General features: G+C 52.2%; 1 protein-coding gene across 6 annotated transcripts in view; it reads right to left on the bottom strand.

The window, feature by feature from the left end:
- MYO9A (myosin IXA) overlaps nucleotides 1-11280 on the bottom strand; it is a 159504-nt gene that overhangs the window by 54889 nt on the left and 93335 nt on the right. For all 6 annotated transcript variants that reach the window (XM_060175603.1, XM_060175605.1, XM_060175608.1 and 3 more), the window contains 4 exons: nucleotides 6480-6590; nucleotides 5523-5645; nucleotides 2183-2332; nucleotides 655-974 (listed from right to left, as the gene is read on the bottom strand). In XM_060175603.1, coding sequence (XP_060031586.1) covers nucleotides 655-974; nucleotides 2183-2332; nucleotides 5523-5645; nucleotides 6480-6590 — 704 coding nt within the window. The remainder of the gene's footprint in view (nucleotides 1-654; nucleotides 975-2182; nucleotides 2333-5522; nucleotides 5646-6479; nucleotides 6591-11280) is intronic.

The following is an 11280-nucleotide window of genomic DNA, read 5'->3' as shown; positions in this document are numbered from 1 at the left end:
CTTCACCCACTCCTGCAACTCTCGCCCTCTAATCCCAACTCAAAGTTCTTGAATATGGGGCCAGGTGGTGGTACACCTGGTTAAGTGCTCACATTACAGTTCAAAAGGTTCGAGCCCCTGGCCCCCACCTGTGGGGGACGTCTTCACGCGTGCTGAAGCAGGGCTGCAGGTATCTCTGTCTCCCTCCCTCTTCCCTTCTGATTTCTGGCTGTCTCTATTCAATAAATAAAAATAATTTTTAAAAAAATTTTAAGTACTTGAATATTCCTTTTTCTTTTTTTCTCGTCACTGGGGATTCATCACTCCAGGCCAACAATTTCAGACACACAGACACCACAGCACCAAAGCGTCCTTCCCACAGTGTGCCGGGGGCTGGGCTTGAACTGGGGCCATGTGAGTGGCAAAGCAGTACACCGGCCACGAGAGGCAGTGGGCAGCCCAGGTGTGGTCCCGTGTTAAAGAACCAGCCTGGCATGTGGGTACCCGGCCTCGGGGCTTCCTGCCCGCAGCGCTGCCTTCTCCTTAGACTGCAACGTGGGTAACCACCAGGCACACCGCAGCCCGTGAAGGAGCTCACCCAGCTGTAGCGGTTCCACGGATCCCCAGCACCCGCTAGAGCGTACGCCCGGGGAGGCCTGGGGCCACGGCGGGTACCTGCGTCTGGCTCGTGCGCCTCTCCAAGCGGACTGCAGAAGCAGAGCGCTGGTCCTGAGCTCCTGATACCAACGGCCCTCCCGGTGGCCTTTCCATCGCGCCTGAATGCAGACAGCGGCCCAGTGTCTCCGCCTCAGGTGCTCCCTCCATTTCCGCTGGATGAGGACGGCTGCCGCGCGGAGCTCCAGGAAGCGCTGCCTCTGCAGGTGTGCGCGCCAGGAAGCCTGCAGCAGGGTGGCCGCACGCACCGTGACAGCGGCGTCCTTCCGCACGGATTCCTCTCGGAGCAGCCTCTGGGCTCGGTGAGCCCTCCAGAACCGCTGTGAGGACAAGCAGATAAGGGCTGTTGGCTCGCCGTAGGCCACTCTTTGGCCAGTGTTTTTAGCAGAGACACAAAGGAAAAGCGTCACAGAGACCACGCAGCACAGAAGCTCCTTGAGTGCAGTGGTGGCCAGACTCAAACGTGGCTGTGCGAGCGGCACGCTGTCCCAAGCAGGACCCATCTCTCACATTAGAGTTAGAGGGCAAGTGGGTGGTCTGACTGCAACCACTGATAAAACGTTTTGGGGGGTCGGGCGGTAGCGCAGCGGGTTAAGTGCACATGGCACAAAGCACAAGGACAGGCGCAGGGATCCCAGTTTGAGCCCCCGGCTCCCCACCTGCAGGGAGGTTGCTTCACAAGCGGTGAAGCAGGTCTGTAGGTGTCTGTCTTTCTCTCCCTCTGTCTTCCCCTCCTCTGTCCTATCTAACAACAGTGACAGCAACAACAATAATAGCAACAACAATGATAAACAAGGGCAACAAGGGGGGAAATAGCCTCCAGGAGCAGTGGATTCGTAGTGCAGGCACCGAGCCCCAGCAGTAACCCTGGAGACAAAAGAAATGTTTTTGCCCCAACACACTTGACTACAACAAGTATTTTTATCATATGATCTAAATGAAGTTAACTATAAAACATAAAAATAACCTAGTATTCCGTATACTTTCACATCCTGCCCTACCAATAATGTTACAAAATTAAGCTGCACTCTTATGTTACTGTTTGCCAGTACAGGTGGGTCTGAAGTCAGCATGCACACAGTTCAATCATGGAGACACGAGAGATTTCCACAGGCAAGCAGAAATGCTCTTGCAGAGAAGAGTCAGTGACACGGAACTGTAGAAAAACCCACACGGAGCGACGTGAGGCAGGCGAGGCGCGTGGCCTGCACACTGGCACAGCGCCACTTTACTCGCACGCCTGCGTCCCGAAACTCTCTAAGTAGGAATTCAATGTCTCTCAAGCTCGGCCCAAGCAACATCCTGTGCAGCCCCGTGCGGCAGGCCGGGCGCTCTGCTGGGGTCCGTGCCCGTTTCAGCAGACGACCACCCCGAGTGAACTAACCCGTGTAGCCATCACTTCCCAGGTTAGTCAAAAAGGGAAAAGCAGAGGAGAACCACCGTAGTACACACTCCGCCCCCGTGTTCTGACTGCTGCTGCCGGGGGAGAGAGAGAGCTGCTCTCGCGCAGAGCCCCCGGCCTTCCCACCTGGATGGTGACGGCCGCCTGGCGCAGGTGCAGGAACCGCTGCCTGCACTGCAGGGCCCGGACGCCCCGCTGCAGCAGCGCGATTCTGCGGAGCACTTCTCGGTGAAGCAGGTCCTGGAGGTGCTGCCGCTCCCGCTCCTTCAGGAAGACCTGCGGTGGGGAGGCGGGAAGGAGGCGTGTGAACAAGAAACCAGCCGTCATCTCGCGCGCCGTCCTCCCCGCACTGAGCTCTCAGAGGGCAGACACAGTGGCCGCCGAGTTACCCCGAGCGGTCATTCTCAAACTGGAGGAGAAACTGACAGGAAGGAAGACAGGCACGAGGATAAAGCTCCAGCTGCCAGAGGCTGTGCTTGGCCACCCTGAGGAAATCTCTGTGATTGCGAGAACTGCAGAGCAGGCAGTGAGGTCATGGCACAGACCAGTAACAGCAACCTCTCTGGGGGCCACATGGTGGCACACCTGGTGGGGACATGCTGCCATGTTCAAGGACCAGGGTTCAAGTTGCAGCTCCCCACCTGCAGGGGGGTGGTTCACAGGCAGTGAAGCGGGGCTGCAGGAGTCTCTCTTCTCTCTCTCTCTCTCCCCCTCCTCTCTCAATTTCTTTCTGTCATATAAAGGAGAAAAGAGGTGGGGAAGAGTGAAAATAGCCTTCTGGTGGCGAGATAAGCAGAGTTCCCATAAGCAAACATAAAAGCAAGCAATCAACCAGTCAATAGCAATGAGGCACAGCTCCCATCAAAGGTGTCCTGCTGCACAAAGCTGCCCATCAGCTCACTCAGCGACACCTGCCAGAAGGAAGCTGACCTAAGGCATAAAGCTGGTGGCAACAACAAATGCCGAGGCTCAGGCAAAGTGCCTGCCGCCGGCCGCTTGAGCAACGCTCCAGTAACAGTAGCAACATAACAGCTGCGGTGACTTTTGAGCACGAGGTCCCCGAGTAGACTGACAGCCTCATATATGCCAGGGTGGCGCTTTCATTCTCTCTTGCTAATAATGAATCAATAATCAATAAATCATTTTAATGATTCTTTTTAGTATATTGTTTTAATTTAGAAGGTTACAGAGACAACTTAAACAAGATCCCTTTGGAAGGAGACTGTGCCCACTATTAAAATTTTCCTATAAAGAGACTGGGGATACATCATAATGCTTCTGCAAAAGGCTTTTATGCCTGAGGCTCTGAGGTTCCAGGTTCAAGGCCCAGTACCACCATTAACCAGAACTGAGCAGGGCTCTAGTAAAAACAAAAAATGATGAGGCTCGGGCGGGGGCGCAGCGGGCTAGGCGCAGGTGGCGCAAAGCACAAGGACCGGCGGAAGGATCCCGGTTCGAACCCCGGCTCCCCACCTGCAGGGGAGTCGCTTCACAGGCGGTGAGGCAGGTCTGCAGGTGTCTGTCTGTCTCTCCCCCTCTCTGTCTTCCCCTCCTCTCTCCATGTCTCTCTGTCCTATCCAACAACGACATCATCAGTAACAACAACAATAATAAGTACAACAACAATAATAAACACCAAGGGCAACAAAAGGGAAAATAAATAAAAATAATAATAATTTTTTTAGAATAATGATGATAAATGAGTCCTGTCTATTTCTATATGTGTGATGATTTCATGTATGACAATCATAAGCAAACTAATCAACATATCCATCACTTCCTATTTTTCTTGGCGCTTATTTATTTATAAAATGGAAGTATTGACAAGACCATAGAATAAGAGGTGTACAACTCCATATAATTCCCTCCACCAGAACTCCGTATCCCATCCCCTCCCCTCCCCTGACAGCTTTCCAATTCTTTATCCCTCTGAGAGTATAGACCCAGGGTCATTGTGGGATGCAGAAGGTGGAAGGTCTGTCTGGCTTCTGTAATTGCTTCCCCACTAAACAAAGGCATTGACAGGTCAATCCATATTCTCTCTTTCATAGACCAACTAGCTTTTTCCAAAACAGGAGCCCAAATCTTCACCTAATCAACATATCCATCACTTCCTATTTTTGTAAAAAAAAAAAAAAAAAAAAAAAAAGGAGAAATTCAATGTCCAAAGACACAGGATGCGTCTCTTTAAAACAAAATGAGTTGGAAATAACACAGGCATGCCCAAGGGATAATGAAACAATTCAACTCCACCAAGACGAGACAGAGCAGTGTGAAGTCACCACAGAGAGGGTCCTGAAACAGAGACGGCGTCTGAATGAAACGGAGTCCCTTATGGCACTGTCACTGACCAGCAGACAGCACAAACAAAGATGGCGGTGATTCTGAAACCAGGGTAGAAAGACAAACCAACTGCAGCCGGGTGGTGGTGGTGCACCTGGTTGAGCACACGTTACAGTGCGTGAGGATCTAGGTTCGAGCCCTGGCCCCCACCTGCACGGGGAGAGCTTCACAAGTGGTGAAGCAGGGCTGCAGGGGTCTCTGTCTCTCTCCCTCTCTATCACCCCCTTCCCTCTCCATTTCTGGCTGTCTCTATCCAATAAATAAATAAAGATAATTTTTAGACATCATTTTTTGTTTATTTTTTAAAGTATTTATTTATTTATTCCCTTTTGTTGCCTTGCTATTTTATTGTTGTAGTTATTATTGTTGTTGTTTTGGCTAGGACAGAGAGAAACGGAGAGAGGAGGGGAAGACAGAGAGGGGGAGAGACAGACAGACACCTGCAGACCTGCTTCACCGCCTGTGAAGCGACTCCCCTGCAGGTGGGGAGCCGGGGGCTCGAACCAGGATCCTTACGCAGGTCCTTGCACTATTGTGCCACCTGCGCTTAACCCGCTGCACTATCGCCAAGCTCCCTAAATAAAGATAATTAAAAACAAAGAAAAGAAAAGGAAAGAAAAGAAAGACAAAGCAACTGGAAATGAGATAAAGAAGATATTTGTTGTAGGCTGAATAGTATTGAGAGCAGGACAGAAAAGAGCTAAAATGGAAGCAGTGAGAATGGAGAAAAAGAAAGACGTGAACATCACCAGTGGGGAAAAATAAGAAGCAGAATTTCATGAGAGCATTCAAATGAAGGTTAAGTCTGAGATGATTCCTTAACAGGGAAAGAGAAAAGTTGATCATCAGGAACAGTAGGGCAGGTCTAGAAGGTCACTCTGGACTGGAGATGACAGAGATGCTTTGCAAGCAGTTCGACTTACAGGCACATCTTCAACAGTGGCTGCAAGTGTCTGACTAATGCTGACTACAGTATGATGCTAAGTAAAAGCTTTGGCCAAATCGATTTCCTGCTGCTGTCTGAAACACTACCTTCTTTATAAACACTCTCACAGGCAAACATAGCACTATTCAAATACAAAAATGTACTCAATTTTGACAAGGGCTAAAAGAGTATACTTACCATTGATTTTCCAACTTGGTAATTATCTGGATTAAGATTTATTTTCCTGAAGAAATCCTGAATGTTAAATTTAGATGGGGTAATATTTCGGGGAAGAAGTACGTGGAAGTGGCTGGCAAAGTCCTAAAAAGTGAAAAGAAAGTTGGTAAGACCACGAGAGAATTCCACATAAATTCAACCCTGAAGGACCTAGCTGTCACTGAGCTCATCCTTTGTTTCCATTCTTTGAAACAGAGTGAAGTGAAAACTAGAAAAAAATCGTTAAAATACATAAAAGATTCATTGGAAAGAGTTGGTGAGGGAAGGTGAGAAGGCACTGGGCCGGACATATCTTACTGTCGAGGTGATGAGAAGGAGGGAAGAAACTAACTGTCCTTTTGGGAAAGCTACAGGAAAGGCCAAAGAACTAGCTACTTAATAAGAATCTAAAACTCTGGCAGATGAATAGGCAAAGGTGGCAATTATGAAAGGGTGTAAGTGAGAAGGAGACGTCCCTTCCCTCTGACAGCAAAGACTTGCTCAGTGGCTAAAACACTCCAGTATAATATTGTGGCCACGGAAACAGTGTCTGAAGAGAACAGTCAGCAGAAGAGCCTTGCTAGCAGCATCCTGTGAATGAAGCCAGAACAGATTCTGGCCAAGTCTGAACCATCCCAGTTACCGGAGCAATTGGTATGAGGACCTACTATGTTTCGAGTAAATGTAGCTCTCAAGTCAACAGAGAGTGGCCAAGTACTGGACTCTCTGGGAAAGTGAGCTCAGTGGGATGACTGCTATTAACTGACTTAAGTATTCTCTAGTCCTTTCTAGTTCCATATACAAAAATGAAACGCAATGGCAGAATTGAGGAAAACAAGCAAGCAATTTCCAAATTAAAAAAATAAGTGAATAAGCCAGGTTTGAGCACAACTCCCTCCACGTGCACAAGTACTTAAAACGACAGCGTAAAGGTACGACCTGAAAAGAGTATTTGCAGCTGTATCCTGACTGGCGAATCCGAACTGTCTCCAGCATCCCCGTGTACCGGAGTTGCCTCAGCACCACGGCGTCACTGAATCTTAGTGGCAGCTAGAACACAGCAGATGGGAACAAGATCAGTGACCCAGAAGATGCCCGAGGCCTACAGCCACGGCCGCTCGCCGGCACCCACATCCCACATGAGCGCGGACAGTCAAGAGCTGTCCCAGGAGACGCTCCCGAGTGATGGAGAGGCCCGTCTCCCCAGGGAGTCGGCAAAGGTCTGGCTGCCTGTCCCCACAGGGAGAGAGGAAGCCAGCCTCCAGGTCTCTCTGCTTCAGTGGCAGAGGACTGACTGTCAGACCTTTTTTTTTTTTTAAGACTCATTTATTTACGAGAGAGAGAGAAAACGTGAGAGGGAATGGGCATGCCAGCACATCACTGAGGCACATGTGATGCCAGAGACCACACTCCTCACTGAGCGCTTCAAGTCCGATACCTTTCTTGCTGCGCCTGGGCTCCAGAGGAAGATACTCTTTCCTCCCTCCATCCTCTCCTCTCTCGAAGGAAGACCCAAATCTCCATCTGGAATACTCCAGCAATTCGCTCTACTTTGTATGTTAACTCTCAGCCACAGGTCCAGGTGCTACCATGATGCCAACCTGATTTCCCTGGGCAGACGGCCCCACCCATGTGTCCTGGAGCCCCGTCTCCTCAGGTCCCTGCCCCACTAGGGAGAGAGAGAGGCAGGCTGGGAGTGTGGATCCACCTGCCAACAACCATGTTCAGCGGGGAAGCAGTTACAGAAGCCAGACCTTCCACCTTCTGCATCCCACAGTGACCCTGGGTCCATGCTCCCAGAGGGACAGAGAATAGGAAAGCTGTCAGGGGAGGGGATGGGATACGGAGTTCCAGTGGCGGGAACCATGGGGAACTGCACCCCTCTTATCCCACGGTCTTGTCAGTGTCTCCATTCTACAAATAAAAACTCCACAGCACTGCTCCACACTAGTTACACCCACCCCCAGGAGCTGCCACTGAGGTCTTCTGGAGCCCCAATCCCCAAGTAGACGTGCTTTAAAATAAAATCTCTAGGGGCAGGCGGTGGCACGCCTGGTTGAGCACACATTTTAACAGTGCGCAGGGACCCAGCTTTGAGCCCTTGGTCGCCACCTGCAGAGGGAAAGCTTCATGAGTGGTGAAGCAGGGCTGCAGGTGTCTCTCTCCTTCTCTGTCTCCCCTCCCCACTCTATCTCTGGCTGTCTCTATCCAATAAATAAATTAAGATAATAAAAAAAGATTTTTAAAAAATCACATTTTTAGGAGAATAGCATTAGATAATGCAGAAAGACTTTCATGCGTGAGGCTTCAAAGCCCCAGGTTCAATTCCCCACACCACCATAAACCAGAGTTCAGCAGTACTCTAAGTGAAAAAATTAATTGTGCAAAGATCCGGGTTCAAGCCTCCCGGCAGAAGGGCTAGGGTATCTGGCCTTTTTTTTAATCACTAGATTTCACAGGTCTGAGCTGAGCGTTTCCATCTAGAAAGTGACGGGTAGCAGCAGGAGAGACGGAAACACACCGCAGGCCACAGCTTCCCCAGGATGGCAGCCATGACAGAGCATGTCACCCCCAGATGAGCTATCCTACTGGCCAGGTGGTGACAGACAGACCCACTGAGTACACACATTACCATGTTCAAGGGCCAGGGTTCAAACCCCCTGGTCCCACCTGCAGAGGGGAAAGTCCGAGAGCTGAGAAGCAGTAGTGCAGGTGTCTACAGTGCCCCTACGCTGAGGAGATCTGGCACTATAGACAAGGGCGGTGAGGGGAAGGGGGCAATGGCTGCCAGGGCAGCGAATATCACACAGGCTCCGCACTCCAGAAATAACTCTGGTGGCAAAAAAAAAAAAAAAAAGGGAGCAGCTCGAGAGGAGCCCAGAGAGTCTCCATAACTGGTACCCAGGAGGTGGACGGCAGGTGCCAAAGCCTTGCACCACCTACACAGAGGTCATCCTGCCAGTATCCTGTGACCAGCAGCAAGCCCACAGGACACAACCCAGGCGAAAGAGTCAGCGTGCCTGTGTGCTGCTGAGTTTCACTCACACGCCATCTCACTAGCAGGGCGCAGCGTCCGTCTGCAGAGCACTGTTCAGGCACCTCACTAGCAGGGCACAGCGTCCATTTGCAGAGCGCTGTTCAGGCACCTCACTAGCTGAGAGCAGCGTCCGTCTGCAGAGCACTGTTCAGGCATCTCACTAGCAGGGGCGCAGCGTCCGTCTGCAGAGCGCTGTTCAGGCATCTCACTAGCGGGGCGCAGCATCTGTCTGCAGAGCGCTGTTCAGGCATCTCACTAGCAGGGGCACAGCGTCCGTCTGCAGAGCGCTGTTCAGGCACCTCACTAGCGGGGCGCAGCGTCCGTCTGCAGAGCGCTGTTCAGGCATCTCACTAGCAGGGGCACAGAGTCCGTCTGCAGAGCGCTGTTCAGGCATCTCACTAGTGGGGCACAGAGTCCGTCTGCAGAGCACTGTTCAGGCATCTCACTAGCAGGGCGCAGAGTCCGTCTGCAGAGCGCTGTTCAGGCATCTCACTAGCAGGGGCGCAGAGTCCGTCTGCAGAGCGCTGTTCAGGCATCTCACTAGCGGGGCGCAGCGTCCGTCTGCAGAGCGCTGTTCAGGCACCTCAATAGCGGGGTGCAGAGTCCGTCTGCAGAGCGCTGTTCAGGCATCTCACTAGCGGGGCGCAGAGTTTATCTGCAGAGCGCTGTTCAGGCATCTCACTAGCAGGGGCGCAGCGTCCGTCTGCAGAGCGCTGTTCAGGCATCTCACTAGCGGGGCGCAGCGTCCGTCTGCAGAGCGCTGTTCAGGCATCTCACTAGCGGGGCGCAGCGTCCGTCTGCAGAGCGCTGTTCAGGCATCTCACTAGCAGGGGCGCAGCGTCCGTCTGCAGAGCGCTGTTCAGGCATCTCACTAGCGGGGCGCAGCGTCCGTCTGCAGAGCGCTGTTCAGGCATCTCACTAGCAGGGGCGCAGCGTCCGTCTGCAGAGCGCTGTTCAGGCATCTCACTAGCAGGGGCGCAGAGTCCGTCTGCAGAGCGCTGTTCAGGCACCTCACTAGCGGGGCGCAGCGTCCGTCTGCAGAGCGCTGTTCAGGCATCTCACTAGCGGGGCGCAGCGTCCGTCTGCAGAGCGCTGTTCAGGCATCTCACTAGCAGGGGCGCAGCGTCCGTCTGCAGAGCGCTGTTCAGGCATCTCACTAGCGGGGCGCAGCGTCCGTCTGCAGAGCGCTGTTCAGGCACCTCACTAGCGGGGCGCAGCGTCCGTCTGCAGAGCGCTGTTCAGGCACCTCACTAGCGGGGCACAGCGTCCGTCTGCAGAGCGCTGTTCAGGCACCTCACTAGCAGGGGCACAGAGTCCGTCTGCAGAGCACTGTTCAGGCATCTCACTAGCAGGGGCGCAGCGTCCGTCTGCAGAGCGCTGTTCAGGAATCTCACTAGCGGGGCGCAGAGTCCGTCTGCAGAGCGCTGTTCAGGCATCTCACTAGCAGGGGTGCAGAGTCCGTCTGCAGAGCGCTGTTCAGGCATCTCACTAGCAGGGGCGCAGAGTCCGTCTGCAGAGCACTGTTCAGGCATCTCACTAGCAGGGGCGCAGCACCCGTCTGCAGAGCGCTGTTCAGGCATCTCACTAGCAGGGGCACAGAGTCCGTCTGCAGAGCACTGTTCAGGCATCTCACTAGCAGGGGCGCAGCGTCCGTCTGCAGAGCGCTGTTCAGGCATCTCACTAGCGGGGCGCAGAGTCTGTCTGCAGAGCGCTGTTTAGGCACCTCACTAGCAGGGGCACAGAGTCCGTCTGCAGAGCGCTGTTCAGGCATCTCACTAGCGGGCACAGTGTCCATCTGCTCAGGTCGGCTGGCAGTAGCCCAGCATTCACACAGCCATGGTGCTACCTGCCTGCCCAGGCCATGCCACCCACTGCTCTGGAAAGGAGGGCTTAGTTTCCTCATACCACTAGCCCGTAAGCACAAAGTTGAAAGAACCTCATTTATTGACATTTTTTTTCCCTAATCACAGTCATGAAATATTGAAAAGCAAATTATTCTTTTGTGTGAGGTCCTGGGTTCGATCCCTGGCATCCAAACTAATGAATCTGGTTCCTGCAAACTTGCCCTCCTATACAGGCAGAGGCGACTGGGACACTGGGACACAGTCCCTGCCACCTGCCCTGGTGACCCTGGATCTCAATCGGCATGTTTCGGACATATTTGGAACTCCTGACAGCTCTCCCTATCTTCACCTATTTTCAAAAGTCCTCTAGGGCAATCAGCCCCACACACTTTCCTGCAGACAGCTGAAAGATCCCAGCTATGAGGGAGAAATCCAATAGTTTAACAAGATTTTTTTTTTTTTTTTTTTTTTTACCAGAGCACTGCTCAGCTCTGGCTTATGGTGGCATAGGGGGTTGAACCTGAGACTTCAGAGCCTCAGGCGTGACAGTTTCTTTACATAACCATTATGCTATCTCCCCCTGCCCTCAAACAAGAACTGATGGAACACTGAGCAGTCCTTACTCTGTGCCCTGAAGTACTGTTATAAAGCAAGGTTGCGATTACTCATGAGAACCCAAACTTCTATCCAACTGTGAATACCGGCCTCCTCTTTACTTAGTACAAAGACAGCATCTATTACAGTATGGGCTCAAGGCATTCCGAATTCTTCACAGGTACTGAGTCATTCTCACCAGCATCATGAGGCTGGCCCACTACTGCAGCATAGTCTCACAACAGTAAAAACTTTCTGAAGTCAC

Source organism: Erinaceus europaeus, chromosome 16 (assembly GCF_950295315.1).
Source record: "Erinaceus europaeus chromosome 16, mEriEur2.1, whole genome shotgun sequence".
NCBI classification, from domain to species: domain Eukaryota; kingdom Metazoa; phylum Chordata; class Mammalia; order Eulipotyphla; family Erinaceidae; genus Erinaceus; species Erinaceus europaeus.
The sequence above is the reverse complement of the archived record's forward strand: the minus strand, read 5'-3'. Positions and strand labels throughout refer to the sequence as shown.